This window comes from Armigeres subalbatus, chromosome 2 (genome assembly GCF_024139115.2).
Source record: "Armigeres subalbatus isolate Guangzhou_Male chromosome 2, GZ_Asu_2, whole genome shotgun sequence".
Lineage (NCBI taxonomy): Eukaryota > Metazoa > Arthropoda > Insecta > Diptera > Culicidae > Armigeres > Armigeres subalbatus.
Window position 1 is genome coordinate 100601702 of NC_085140.1, and position 15235 is coordinate 100616936.

Genomic DNA, 15235 nt, shown 5'->3' on the forward strand with positions numbered 1-15235 from the left:
ATAATGGAAAAATCTAAAAATAGATTCTGTGTGGATTCTGGCTGCACAGTAGATCTCGGCACACGCACAGTAGCGGTTAAGTAACACAGAGTGCCTATCAAATAAATAAAGGAACAAAAAAAAAGTGCCGATGGAAGCGTCCGACTAGAGTTTCAAAAGAAGCATCCGATTAAAGTTTTGAAGGAAGCAACCGACCGAAGTTCATAAGTAAACAACTGACCGGAGCTCCGCAAGGAAGTAACCGATCAAGGTCCCGAAATAGTCATTCGACTAACTAAGTTCCGAAGGAAGCATTCGATCGGAGTTTTAAAAAGCATTCGACTGGAGTTCAGAAGGAAGCATCTGACCGGAGCTCCAGAATGAAGTATTCGTCCGAAGTTCCTAAATAAGCATCCGATCGAAGTTCCAAAGGAAGCATTCGACCAGTGTTCCGAAGGAAGTATCCGACCGGAGTTCCGAAATAAGCATCCAACCGAAGTGTCGAAAGAAGCATGCGACCAAAGTTCCGTATGAAGCATTCGATCGGAGTTTTAAAAAGGTATCCGACCGGAGTTTCAAAGGAAGCATCTGACCGGAGCTCCGAAAGGAGGTATGCGTCCGAAGTTCCTGAATAAGCAGCCGACCGGAGTTCCAAAGGAAGCATCTAACCGGAGCTCCGAACGAAAGTACTCGTCCGAAGTTGCTAAATAAGCATCCAATTGAAGTTCCTTAAGAAGCAAACGACCAATGTCCCGATGGAAGCGTGCGACTGCAATTCAGAAGTAAGCATCTGACCGGATGCTCCATGAGGAAGTATCCGACCAAGGTTCCGAAATAAGCATCCGACCGAAGTCCTGAAGGAAGCATCCAACCTGATACAACGGATACAAACCATGAATATATGAGCGTCTTATGAAACGCCAAACATTTCAAATGCTCCCCACGTGATATTCGTCGGAAAGCATGCAGCATAAATTAACATTCATAACAATGACTCACCGCATGTTGCGATACGCCCGACATGCATGAAAATTCGCGCGCAATCAGCGTTGCCATGGGAAATTGCCCACCCCATTCGGAACGCCGGTTTCCAAGCAAGCCGGTTTGTTTCGTTCGATCCTGATTGACAAAGCATCGGGTTTGATTTTGTAAATTGAAAACTTCGAAAACTCAGTCCAGTTCACTGATTCAGCTATGACATCGGCGGAGAATTGTGAGATCATTCGATTGGAACCGGCGGCAATCATCGGATTTGATGGTACGTAAAATTACGCATAATAATTTTATAGATTCTCAATCGTTGTTCAATTCTGATTTATATTCCAGGTCATGTCATTGCCGGTTTGCGTGTCCACCCGGACCAGAAGCATCTGGTGTTTCCGCTGGGAAATGAAATTTCCGTCTACGAGCTGGAGACCAACCGGCAGACGTTCCTGCGGGGCCACACGAACACAATCTCCACCGTGGACATTGCACCGTCGGGAAGGATGGTTGCCTCCGGGCAGACCAATCACATGGGATTCCGAGCGTATGTCATCATTTGGGACTGGGAAAGCCGGAAGGAAATATCACGCTACGAGCTACATCGGGTGAAGGTTCAATCGTTGTGTTTCTCGTCCAACGAGCAGTACCTGGTCAGTTTGGGTGGGAAGGACTGCGGCTCGATCATCGTGTGGGATATCGAACAGAAGTGAGTCCGATTGGTCAAAGGTTTGTCCGAGGATGTGCAGGGACATAATTCGATTTGTTTTTTTTTTCAGTATGGCCATTTGTGGAACTATAGCAACTAAGGAAACAACCGGTGACGCTTTGAAAGTTTGCGGACTCAACCAAAGATGGACAACTTTTGTATCGGGTGGAGATCGTAAGTCAATAGTACAGTTTCGTTTATTTCTGAAGGATATTTTAAAAATTGAAATTGCTTGGAATCATGAATATTTTGAACTTTATTGAATGTCCTATAATTGGTACCTCGTACCTAACCTGAACTATTATTTAGCCTTTTGAATGACCTTTATTGTGTACTGCACATTGAAAAAAGGAATGATTGACTGCTCTCATCGATGAAGTCAAAAACCAGTCCGTGATGGTAATTCTATTTGTTCAGCAGAAGAAAAAAGAACACAACAGCTTTCAGTTGATGTCCAAACTTTCATCTTCTCACCATATTTTTCTAATTCTTAGTTCAAACCTAATCCTACTCACCTTTCTTGAAATCATTTAATCCAATTTTAAGACCTAAATATAATCATTAAAGAGATCTGAAAATGAAATTGTTTTATCTTATCTTAGAATATTAAATAAATAATTTTAGAGAAGTTTTCGGGGGTTTGATGACCCTTTTAGTTGTGTTACTTTCGGTTACTACAATTGTAAACGCATTTTCCTCCCCCAGAAAATCTCCGCGTTTGGCACATCGACCGCGATCGGAAACGCTTGAACGTCCAGGATGTGGCCGTTGGAAAGTTGCGGCGCGAATTCACGGGAATGCGCATCACCGAGGACGACGAAATTCTCTACGTGGGAACCATGAGTGGGGACATCGTGAAGATTCGGCTCAATGTGAGCTCTGATCCGAACGCGCCGTCACAGGATAAAACACCGGTTCTGTTGGGATGCTTCGGGAAGCACAATCCGAGGAAACCCGTTGGCAAGGATTGCGAAAAGTATCACTATGGGGTGCGCGATCTGTTGATATTGCCCAACGGGAGTTTGATCATCGGGGCCGGTGACGGGACGATCGAGATGGTGCACGAGAGGAATGTTAGTTTTAAGAATTATAACAGTCCCACGTGGCCGCAGTTGAAATCGGTATGTATTAACATTTGTTCAAACATTTGTTCAACCGTCTAAGACGAATTAAGTACTCGCCATTTAATTCCACCAATTTATTTTCGATATCTTTGCAGATACGTATTTCGACCACAACTGTGTGGTCGTCTTCAGTGTCGAGTCAAGTACGAGACACTGAAGACGTCAGACGACCACACAGTTGTGGTCGAACTACGTATCTGCAAAGATATCGAAAATTAATTGGTGGAATTAAATGGAGAGTACTTAATTCGTCTTAGACGGTTGAATATATTCCACTAAAAGAGCTTTATATATTTTTCTGAAACATTTGTTCGTTTTTGAGATTTTTTATGTAACGACAGGAGATGCGTGACTACAATTTTAGACCAAGGTACATGAGCATAAACGCAAGTGTGGGGTTGATTCCAATACAATATTAGGTGTTGGGCCTCAGGTTTTGAGGTGTCCCAAGAAAGTATTAAATACTAAGCTATAAATTAACAATTTGACGCAAATTTCAAAATTTTAAATTTTAGTATTAAGTATTAACTCGAACTAAAGGGTGGACTACAGGGTGCTCATCCATGTCTTTGCTGAAACTGCTTTTCTTAATTTGCCCATCATATAGGTGCTCTTTCGGCACCATGCGCACGAACGGTCGAAGTACAGTGGACTCTCCACATCTCGATGTTCTATAACTCGATATCTCTCCCTATGTCGATGGTTTCCTCAGTCCCTTCAATCTACATACATTTGAACTTTCTACATCTCGATAACCTCCCTATATCGATGGGTTCTGATCATATTTTGTTCAGGATTCACTCTCCTTATGTCGATATGGTCAGATTTTTAGGCTACTAGACCATCTTTGGACAATAACAAACACATCAACAACAGGAAACGACATTTGTTTTGTTGACGTTTTTCATAGCAACGAGCTTTTTCGGATCTAGTACCCAATTCAAATTTCCTTCCATTACTCGATCTCTCCCTATCTCGATGGTCCCTTCAATATCGAGATGTGGAGAGGCGACTGTAGTGAGATTTCGCTGGCAATCGTCGCATTATTAGCTTGAAGATATTTTCCGTGGAAGCATTCGATTTTGCTCTTATTATCGGATGATTCTTGAGCATAATGATTGGAAACTTGGATTGCATGAATTGAACGTAGCTGCGATGATCTTGCTATTCGAGCGCATTGCCAAGAAACTCGTCGACATACGGCGATAGCTAAGGGACAATAGGTGTAAAACGAGGTCATGCAGCTTCGTGCAGTGAACTTAACCACCTTTTCGCGATTCCCCAAAAAGTTCTACGATTTGTGTCCAAATTTCAGCGCAATCCGCCCATAGCGAACCGACAAATTGAATTTATTCGCGTTATGAACCTTTTTTTCCCCATTGTGCACTGGGTGAGATGGAAATGGAAATAACTTAGATTTGCGGTGTCCTACGAAAGGCTGAAACGCATAAGGCTAAATACTCATAAGACTGAACTCAAAAGGCTGAAATTGATGGGATGAAATCCCAACCATACGAGTTGTTGTACCAACCATGTTGAATGGCGAATAGTGAAGAATAAAGAATAAAGAAATAAAGAATAAAGAATGATGAATGAAGAATGCAGAATGAAGAATGGAGAATAAAGAAATAAATAATAAAGAATAAAATTGAAAAAGGAATAAAGAATAAAATATAAAGAACAAAGAATGAAGAATGGAGGATGAAGAATAAAGAATAAAGAATGAAGAATGGAGGATAAAAACCAAAGAGCAAAGAACAAAGAACAAAGAACAAAGAACAAAGAACAAAGAACAAAGAACAAAGAACAAAGAACAAAGAACAAAGAACAAAGAACAAAGAACAAAGAACAAAGAACAAAGAACAAAGAACAAAGAACAAAGAACAAAGAACAAAGAACAAAGAACAAAGAACAAAAGAACAAAGAACAAAGAACAAAGAACAAAGAACAAAGAACAAAAGAACAAAGAACAAAGAACAAAGAACAAAGAACAAAGAACAAAAGAACAAAGAACAAAGACCAAAGAACAAAGAGCAAAGACCAAAGAACAAAGAACAAAGAACAAATAACAAAGAACAAAGAACAAAGAACAAGAACAAAAGAACAAAGAACAAAGAACAAAGAACAAAGAACAAAGAACAAAAGAACAAAGAACAAAGAACAAAGAACAAAGAACAAAGAACAAAAGAACAAAGAACAAAGAACAAAGAACAAAGAACAAAGAACAAAGAACAAAAGAACAAAGAACAAAGAACAAAAGAACAAAGAACAAAGAACAAAGAACAAAGAACAAAAGAACAAAGAACAAAGAACAAAGAACAAAGAACAAAGAACAAAGAACAAAGAACAAAGAACAAAGAACAAAAGAACAAAGAACAAAGAACAAAAGAACAAAGAACAAAGAACATAAGAACATAAGAACATAAGAACAAAAGAACAAAGAACAAAGAACAAAGAACAAAGAACAAAGAACAAAGAACAAAGAACAAAGAACAAAGAACAAAGAACAAAGAACAAAGAACAAAGAACAAAGAACAAAGAACAAAGAACAAAGAACAAAGAACAAAGAACAAAGAACAAAGAACAATGAACAATGAACAATGAACAATGAACAATGAACAATGAACAATGAACAATGAACAATGAACAATGAACAATGAACAATGAACAATGAACAATGAACAATGAACAATGAACAATGAACAATGAACAATGAACAATGAACAATGAACAATGAACAATGAACAATGAACAATGAACAATGAACAATGAACAATGAACAATGAACAAAGAACAAAGAACAAAGAATAAAAAATAAAGAATGAATAATTCAGAATGAAGACGTTAGACGTAACGACATAACTGTCGTTAGGCATAACGGACGTTTGGCATAAAATGACCCAAAGAACATCCCATGACATGAAGATGGCAGAATTATGCCAAACGTCCATTATGCCTAACGTACATTATGCCAAACGTCCGTTATGCCTAACGGACCCAGAATAAAAAATACCGAATAGAGAAAAGAGAATTTTTTTTTAAAGATGTTTAATTTTGATACACATAGTTAAGTTTGCCATTTTAAGGTGTTTCGATTCGATAAGATTCGGCTGCCGATGGGACTTGAACCTATACTATTCCATTAAGTACACGGACGTATTACCAATTATACAACAGCTGCCCTTGCGCGAAGTTGTTCCATAACCAGCTAATAACGATGGGAGATCCCCGTATCCATCGAATCTGCTTTGGCAACATTTCACATCATTTTCTCTACCCAACTATGTGTATCAGAATTAAACAACAGTCGGTTGCGTTTGAATCACAAACATGTGCTTCTATTTGTCGTATTGAGGCGTGTTTGCTTCTGCAACGCCTCAATACGACAAATAGAAGCACATGTTTGGGCAGCTGTTGTATAATTGGTAATACGTCTGTGTACTTAATAGAATAGTGTGGGTTCAAGTCCCACAGGCAGCCAAATCTTTTTTCGCAATATCTCATAAAAACACATTAAAATGGAAAACTTAACTATGTGTATCAAAATTAAATATCTTTTCCAAAAAAAGTAAGAATAAAAAAAAGAATGCACAGAGAAGAAGAAGAAAAAGAAAGAATAAGGAAGAAAGAAGGAAGAAAGAAAAAAAGATGAAAGATTGAAGAAAGAACATAAAATAGGGAAGTAAATGTAAGAAAAGGATGGAAGAAGGGATATTGAATGAAGGAAGAAGAAAGCAGAATAAAAGTAGGAAAAAGAATGGAGATAGAAGGAAGACAAAGAAGAAGTAAATAGGAACAAGGAAGAAGGAAAGAAGAAGAAAGTACTGTGGAGGAAGAACTAAGAAGAAATAAGGTAGAACGAAGGAGGAAGAAAGAAAAAGGATGATTGGAAGGAAAAAGGAAGGGTTGAAGATGAAAGAAGGAAAAAAAGAAAAAAGAAGGTAGAAGAAAAATAAGAAAGGAAGTAGAAAGAAAGAAGGAAAAATAAAGAGGGAACAAAAAGGAAGGAAAGAGAAGCATAAAGAATAAAAATAACGAAGTAATCTTGGTAAGAACCGAGAATAATAAAGCTACACAGAAAGAAAAATCATTATTAAAATTAAAAAAACCATTGGTAAAATTAAAAAGTTGCATTGGTTCTTTTTCGTAGAGTTCCATATGTTCAAAATAAAAGTACGCCAACTTTTGTCATAATCATGGTTCAAAATTTGTCAAATGCTTTGAAATTAAAAGTTTGAACATTCAAAACTAAATTGTAGAACTGTCAAATGAAAATGTTCACACTGTGAAAAATAGAGCAAAATATTTTCATTCGGAATTGAAATTTTCAATTTCTAATTAAAGAAACCTCCCCTCTTCTCCCTTGTACCCTTCAATCATCTTTCAGTTTTAAATAAAATCAATCGAACCCCATAATTGCTTTTACTTTTTATTTCATGATTTCAGCATTTTTCCTAATTTAAACGCTGTATACACTGCTTATAACGAGGCTTGTAAGCTGGATCATTATCCACAACACGGTGGCCACTTTTTTTCGACATAATAGTCCGGGATCCAGCCCCTGGCCAGAGTGAGGGTGCGCATCATTTGGGGTTATATGTGGGCATTGCGCCATAAATTACCTATAGAAGAGAAATTATACATAAATAACATTATGAGCTCTTGATGCCAACCAACTCCGATACTTTTTACGCTATTGCAGCACCGGAGCGGGCCCTGTTTTTGATGATTGTTAGCTCCAGCATAAGCATTTTTTTTTTTTTCAAAAATAAGACTTACCTTCGTATTCCGACATAAGTGCGTCGAATAAATTTCCCGAAACAGCTGCACAACAAAATGTTCCGGCAGCAAAAACAAAAACCGTACGCGCTGCATCTACTGCGACTGTTGTTGACCGAGGGCGATGTGTTGGCAGCAACAGTGATAGATGCAAAAGTGCGCTAACAGTGAGATGCACTTGAAAACAGGACAAAATTTATTTTCATTTTAATTTTTTTTAAGTATAATTAGGTTCTGCAGCAAATTCATTCGTGACATCGTACTACATTATCTAATTGTATTATACTATGTAAATTTTATTTTCAAATGTCGTACATGTATTCATTTTAATGTATATGACTTTGAAATTCATAAAGAACACAATTGATTTAATTTTTTACTTTTTTCCACATGATGTACCATAGTGCCCTTTCCAAACCATCTTCTTTTTCTTCTTCTCTGTTTTGTTCAGAACTTTTTGTTGACAGATGAACAGTTTTTTGATAGTTTAACAGTTTTTGAAATTGAAAAGATGAACTTTTAAAATCACACTCAGGAAAGATAAAAAACACTTTTGAATGAAATGCATAACTTTCTTTTAATGTTATTTCACTTTTATTTTTACGAAAATATGCAACTTTTTTGATTAAAAGTGCACAATTTTTAAAGGTACAATTTTATTTCTTTCTGTGTACCTCCAAATATTTTGTGCTGTACATACTAAAAAATTTGAATTCCATATAAAAATTGAAAGACAACAAGGAGTCGCAAGAAGGTTTCGTTTAATTTTAGTTTGTTCCCCTTTTAACGTCAAATGTGAATTCTTCCATTAAAATCGGTTTCTCATAATTTTCAGCTTTTCGAGTTTCAGCCATTGAAAGATTCTTGAACGTGAACCAAATAAAGGGACGAGATCCGAGAAGTATTTACTGAAATTTCCAGTTGCGTTATTTTAATCTACAGAACGATGGGAATGAAATTTTCCTTTTCTGGGTAAAAATAAAACAGGGATATGTCAAAAAGATTGGACATTTTGTCGAAATTCATATTAACATATCTTTGCTTAAAATAATCCGATTTTCATAGAACGGATGCAGAAAATTTTCTTCTTTTTTTACTCCTAGTTCCATTCATCTATCTCCGATCGCACACATTTTATGATGGTCAAGAAAGGCACTGGCTGTTTTTCTTCTGTTTTTTTTCTTACATCGGAACCATACAATTCCTAATTCCTAGTCGTCCCGGCCGTCGAGCATTTCAGTGGTGGACCAATAAAACTCGACATGCTGTTAAAGGTAGACGCAAGGCCTTACGTGCTATAATGAGGCTCAGCAGCGACCACCCCCTTAGATCCTACGCCCTGGAGTCTTACAAGGAGAAGCATCGGCAATGGATGATAATCATCAGGGAGGCGAAGTCCAAGCAATGGGAGGGTTTGATCGACAGCATCAATCCGTCCCAGACCTCCACCGAACTTTGGAGGGCGGCTCCCATCCACCTCGATCAGGGTAACCGCACAATTTCTGGCCCTGCACAAGTTGCCAATGCTCTCGGTAACTACTTCGCCTCCCTGGTAGCAGTCACCCGACGAACCTTCCAAGTACCCATTGGCGGCACAGCATCGGACGAGTACCCTGAAGAAATTGGCGTCCCCCAAGGGTCGGTCCTAGCGGTGACGCTTTTCCTCGTCGCATTGGACGAGATCTTCAGCGTTCGTTCTACCCGCGAACGTATATATATTTGTATACGCCGACGACATTTTATTGGTCGTGGTCCAGGGCCAGGATTAAGAATCAGGCGGCGGTAAGTACCATTCATCGCTGGGCTTCATTCGTCGGCTTGATCATGAACGCCAGTAAGTGTGTCCGCGGGCAGTTGACAGCCGCAAATCGAATCCGACGGACATGCTTTCCTTACTTCTCTCGCTTTGTCGTCGCTTACAATATGTGTGGTGTTCGGAAAAATACCCTGGTGATAGACTTCAGTGTTCGACCAGACGCTGGAAAAGCTGGAAAAGTGCAAAGTTTTTTGGAGAATAATATTAAATCCAGTATACTGATGTTAAGAGCATACAGTCTTCCAAACATCGACTCCATGTGATGGATTATTCACCCAAGGCGATTTTCCTCCAATTGACAACGAGCAGCAAAATACATCATCCGCTAAAATAATCAAACATACTGCTAAAGAAAACAAACGAAGCGATGACGAATGAACCGACATTGATGATGATGTATCAAACTCTTCTACGGATTACATTGTTGCGACAAACAAACGGCGGCGGTAAAAACGGGTTGTGGAAGGTGGAACAAAAAAAGTATGCATTGATCAGTGCTCTCCAAACACACGCCATGCGAGAATTACTGACAAACATCCGTCGCAAGAAAATGTTTTAATAGGCAAAAATAAAAACGGGAAGAATTCAAGAAATTATAAAATATGATAGTGGCTCTGTAAAGCTGGATACGGCGAGTGGGTCTAATCGAACCGGAACCTCATCGACACACTCTCGCCTGTCTTCAACAGCTACGTTCGGTTGGCCTCCGGTCTACTTCCGTCCACTCCCGATGAAGCGGCCTGAATTGACGCCAGCATTCTTCCTTTCCGGCATCGGACTTTGATGGCCATCTGTCGCAAAGCCGCCTCTTTCGCTGCTGCCACCTCAGTAAATGACATGATCCCTCTCCTAGACGAGGCTGACTGGATCTTGAGAAGTGTAGCTGGTACCAATCTTCCTCCCGTGGCGCGAGCTCACTGGCACGGAGCAAAGAGCTGACTGATTCCTCCGTTAACAGCGACCGCTTCTCCGCCCGGTTCAAAAGGGGTGATAACACAGATGAACTCCGAACATCCTTACTGGAATTCATTGCAACACGTTTCCGAAACAGTGAGATTTGGTGTACCGACGGAGCCGAGGGGTTGGCTTTGGAGTCTGTAGACCTAGTCTGACCAAATCGGAGAGCCAGTGCAATATTTTTCCGCTGAAGCCGCCACCGGCAGGATTGTCGCGGCCACCCTCCCGGCGAACAAGCCAATCATGGTCTTCACGGGCTCCGCAAGTGTAATTTCCGGCCTTCAAAGTGAGACTCCGAAACACCCCTGGATCCAGAGAATCCCTTCAGGTATGATCCCCGGTACCACATTCACCACATTCACCTGGATCCACGGCCGCTACGGCATTAGGGGAACTAACGAAGCCGATGTCCTGGCCAGTGTCGGACACGATCGTCGTCGGCCAGGACTAGGCTCGGATTTGGAGCAATAGCAGAGGACTCTTTTTGAGGAAAGTCAAAGGATTCATCGGCTCCTGGAATGATCCGGCTACTCAAAAAGAACAGAACATTATGTCGAGGCTCCGGACCGGCCACACAAGGGTCTCCCACAACTTCGGTGGAGGTCCCTTCCGGTCCCGTTGTGATCTCTGCGAAACCGAAAACAGCGTGGAGCACTTTATCTGCTAATGTCCCAAATATAACCACCCCCTCGTCTTTTTTTTTGCATTATTTTATTACTGTTTTGTTTCATAAATTTCTAAAAAAAAGTCTTGATTTTTACGTTTATTTAAAGTGTTTAGGTTAAGTTACAATTAATGACAATGCCATTGGTTGGCACGCTAGGGTAGCCCCATCTGGTCTACTCTTCCCCATATATACTTGGTTTCACTGCAACTGGCGGGGCCCTAGTATCATTCTTTCTGACGTCTTCTTCTTTTCTTCAGTTGAAGTATCGTTTTACATTAAGACTCTGAAGTATTAGGACTGTAGAAGGCGTAGTGAGGGATCGGCGCAAGATGTCGTAACATCATAGTTTCCATTTCATCAACGCTTTTGAATTCATTTTTAAAATTTTGAAACCACTTCGTAACTTGCAGCTCCAATCAACCAAAGTAGGAGGCGTGATCACCTCTCTACAGATTGTGAATCAATACACGCTAATGATCGGAACCGATGGCTGCGAAATTTACTGTCTGGAGCTTCAGAACTTCAAAACCACCTTGCGACTACTCAAAACCTGTCACACCAATGCCGTTTATGACATCGCATTTCCCTAGTAAGTAGCTCTATGATCTTATTCGCGCTGTCCCGCCTTTCACCGATCGCCATTTTTTTCAGCAACTTTTCCCTAGTGTTCGCCACGTCAAGCCACGAGTCGATCAGAATTTGGTCGACCTCACGGATGCAGGAACTGTTACGCATCGTGGTGCCGAACTTTGCTTCCTCGTCTATCGTGTTCAGCCGAGATGGCAAGAGCATTATTTCGGCTTGGAATGATGGAGTTATTCGTGCGTTTACTCCGCTAACTGGCAAACTGATCTACGCCATTCCGAATGCCCACAACAAGGGCTGTTCGTCGGTTGCGGTCACTAGCAATGGGAAGATATTGGTCAGTGGGGGTATCGAAGGACAAGTAAGAGTTTGGAAAATAGAACCCTATATGCAGAGCATGATCGGTGTTCTGAAGGAACATTACGGTCCGATTGAGTCCGTTCACATCAATAGCTTCGATACAGAAGTTGTGTCGGCTTCGCGGGATGGGAGTTGTGTGATTTGGGATTTGATTCGACTCACTAGGAAACATGTGATCTTCGCCCATACGCAGTTCATTGCGGCGCAGTACTACCCGACGGGGGTTCAGATATTGACGGCTGGATCGGATAAACTGATTGGATATTGGGAAGCCTTCGATGGCAGTTTGGTGCGAGAGGTGGAAGGCTCTAAGTCCGGTCCGATCAATGCCATCGACATGAACATGACCGGAGAGTTCTTCGTTTCGGCTGGTACAGACCAGATTGTTCGCCTGTGGGATTATCAGCTGGGAGTTGAGGTGGCCGTGGGAATTGGACATGCAAGTGCCATCACTTCTGCCAGGTACAGCCCTAACGGGAAATTTTTGGTGACAGGTTCCAGTGATGGAGGAATATTCGTCTGGACGGTTCCAGAGGTAAACTAATCTACATTTCGACGAAACGTACTTTTGTCTAAACTTTTACACTTTCAGAAATACCATATCAAAATCCCATCTCCGGATAATGCTGCTGGCAACAATAATCGCGCCAAGGCAAATGCGGATAGTGCCGGCAAAAAACTAGTTCCATGTCGGGCATCAAAAACCAGCAACGAAAATGTCCGCCAGCTGGAATCGGCTCAGTCAAATCGTTCCAGTCAAATAGCTAAATGTCCGGCCGTGGATCTCAACGCCCAGCCAACGATAGATCCTTGTGTCGACACCGCATCGCTGGCAGATGACACCGAACAACAGGACCAAATAGAGACAAGGTCATTCCACTCGCAGAAATCACAAATTTTTGATAATTAGTTTCACGAAAGTAATCTGCTTTTATTTTGTATAATCACAAGGAGAGAGCTATATTTTATAATAACTTTATATCGTAATAATCCTAATAATCGTAATCATAATCCACTTTGAGCAGTCGACCAATAAAGCTACTGATTTGAACACGTGCATTTTTCAGCTGTGGAAAATCATCCTCCTTGGGTTCGTACATGTTGGCACAGTGGGCGGTACCGTCGATAAAAATGGTAGGCAAGTTTATGTCGTTGCTCTCCGTCAGTCCCAACCGGTGCCAGGGATCGATCGACCCATGCACATACAGGACGTTGGTCGTTCCGGGGTTCAGGGCACCGTAGTTGGTGTTTGTCCGATAGATGGCTCTGCTCAGGGCATTTTGATCAAATCGTCTGCCATATACGTCCGAGCACTGACGGGTGAAGAACTCGGCCGGGAAACGATTGCCGAAGACCAGGGTCGTATTGTCCGACGTCTGATAAAATCCGAACTCGTTGCACGTTTGGTAGGTCCATTGACGAGCTGAGAAAAGGTAGAAATAGAGGGTTCCATAATAAGGCTCTAAATTGAAGAAATTGAAGTCAAAATTAGAAAAAGCCTACCTCCATTAGCCACATCAGAATCCCACGAGGTGTTCTGCATCTGTTTGATCGTTTTTTCGTACACATAGTCCAAACATGTCACATTATCTTGCTTCATAACCATCGCATTAACGGCGGCCAGTCGCATAACTGGCACTCCGATGGTCTGGTTCATCATCACATCGCATACCTCATCGATTGTGAGTCTAGCATGCGGGCTATTGTCCTTGTTGTATTGAACCACTCCCGCAAAGTTGCTAGCTATCGCCTCAAACAGACTGGAAATGTCCAAATCATTCGCAATAGACTTTTCAACGGGATCACACAGCTTGAAGTTTTCGTTTAGATTTCGCTGACCGATCATGTGTTTGAGTAGCGTTTCGACCTGTATCATAGAACTACGTACTGCATCAACACATTCAGCCGAATATCGCTGCAAGGAATTGGTCACCACCTCGAAGTACTCCCTGAAATCAATCTTCGCCAACAGTGGTCCACTACTGCTGATGGATCCATGTACCAGATAAGGATATTTCTCCCGTAACCAGGCAGCAAGCGATCCCGGATATGATCCACCAAATGCGATCCATCGATTGCCACGGCCCAGTTGGTATTTATCCTTCATTGCTTCAATGAAGTACGCTAAGTCAGCTAATGCTTGCTCCGAGCTGAGATATGCCAAATTTTTCGTAGACAAATCGTCAGTTGGGTGACTTTTGCCATAGAAGCGGTGTTCCAGTTGGAAGCACAATGCTCCGTATTCCTGCGCATAGTGAATCCAAGCCCCTTCCGTCATCCAGCGAACGGTGGCCTCACCTTCCCCTCCGATCATCAAGAACAACGGGCCGGAGCCGTCGTCGTTTTTGAAATATTCATCATTTACGTAGTACCGTTGCTTCCAGGTGGTCGGATTTGTTGGATCGTTGTGGTCCAGCAGTTGATCGAACCACAGTGTTTGAACATTCGAATCCACTCCCTTGAAAACGGGATTCTTCGTAGGGCCATCCTGGGAGAACTTTTTACCACGCCAGAATCCTGAACTGCGACCTGCAGTGGAAACATGGATCCCCACTAGGCAAAATGTAAATATTGTTAACTTGAAGATCATTTTTTAAAACTTGCTAAACTATCACTCGAACCGACCGCAACCACAATTGACAGTGAAATGAAGCGCGGAATTAGCATAAACGAAGTCCACGATGGACGTCGACCTACTGATTATGGCAAATGAATTTATTTACTGCTGACCCTGCATTTCTACGGAGGTCGCCGCAACACAAAACAGTACGCCTCAGCTGTGTTCCTCCTCGCGGTCGCGCTTTAGCCGCTACGATCAAAGACGACATCGCCATCATCGTCTGTTTGTCTCATCATATACCATAAGCCAATCGATTTCGTTTCTCCATACATGATCGCTATTCTTTATTAAATATGTTGATTGCCTGCGGTTTGTACTACGCAGGCTAATTTTTATATATTTCATTCAATATACGAGAAGTTTGGATCTATTAAATATTGTTAGAGATTTTTTACGAGCAATCGCATTTTAATTTGTATATGTTGTGGTCGAGTTTCCAGCTCGCTTGATCCTCTGACAATAACAAAATACGTAGTTCCATTTACCCGCCAAGTACTATAAAATTCTAATGCCCAGTTTCGTGAAAGTTCAATTATTTTGAACAAGAATCCACTTCAATGCTGGTTGGCTTGGTTCAGTTTACTTAGTGAGTAACAAATAAAATTTGCGTCTTCTAAAACAGATTAGCGTCACAAAAAAGCGTTTTAAATGACGTTGA

General features: G+C 41.2%; 2 protein-coding genes across 2 annotated transcripts; one reads left to right on the plus strand and one right to left on the minus strand.

Moving 5' to 3' along the window:
* The first annotated feature begins 1030 nt into the window (after positions 1-1030).
* LOC134210415 (cilia- and flagella-associated protein 52) lies at positions 1031-12867 on the plus strand. The gene is made up of 7 exons (XM_062686461.1): positions 1031-1237; positions 1306-1669; positions 1740-1843; positions 2375-2790; positions 11423-11601; positions 11664-12492; positions 12550-12867. Exons 1-7 carry the CDS (start codon positions 1174-1176, stop codon positions 12865-12867), a joined length of 2274 nt encoding a protein of 757 aa, XP_062542445.1. The 5' UTR covers positions 1031-1173.
* Positions 12864-14670, minus strand: LOC134210416 (putative serine protease K12H4.7). The gene is made up of 2 exons (XM_062686462.1): positions 13461-14670; positions 12864-13380 (listed from the first exon to the last, which is right to left on the minus strand). Exons 1-2 carry the CDS (start codon positions 14545-14547, stop codon positions 12950-12952), a joined length of 1518 nt encoding a protein of 505 aa, XP_062542446.1. The 5' UTR covers positions 14548-14670; the 3' UTR covers positions 12864-12949.
* Between the last annotated feature and the right edge of the window lie 565 nt (positions 14671-15235).

Excerpts from the sequence above, each read along its gene's own strand:
- LOC134210415 (XM_062686461.1), top strand. The coding sequence starts at position 1,174 with ATGACATCGGCGGAGAATTGTGAGATCATTCGATTGGAACCGGCGGCA. Across the intron at positions 1,238-1,305 it reads GGCAATCATCGGATTTGATG|GTCATGTCATTGCCGGTTTG; the intron begins GTACGTAAAATT and ends TTTATATTCCAG. Across the intron at positions 1,844-2,374 it reads TTTTGTATCGGGTGGAGATC|AAAATCTCCGCGTTTGGCAC; the intron begins GTAAGTCAATAG and ends TTCCTCCCCCAG.
- LOC134210416 (XM_062686462.1), bottom strand. The coding sequence starts at position 14,547 with ATGATCTTCAAGTTAACAATATTTACATTTTGCCTAGTGGGGATCCAT. Across the intron at positions 13,381-13,460 it reads TTCTGATGTGGCTAATGGAG|CTCGTCAATGGACCTACCAA; the intron begins GTAGGCTTTTTC and ends ACCTTTTCTCAG.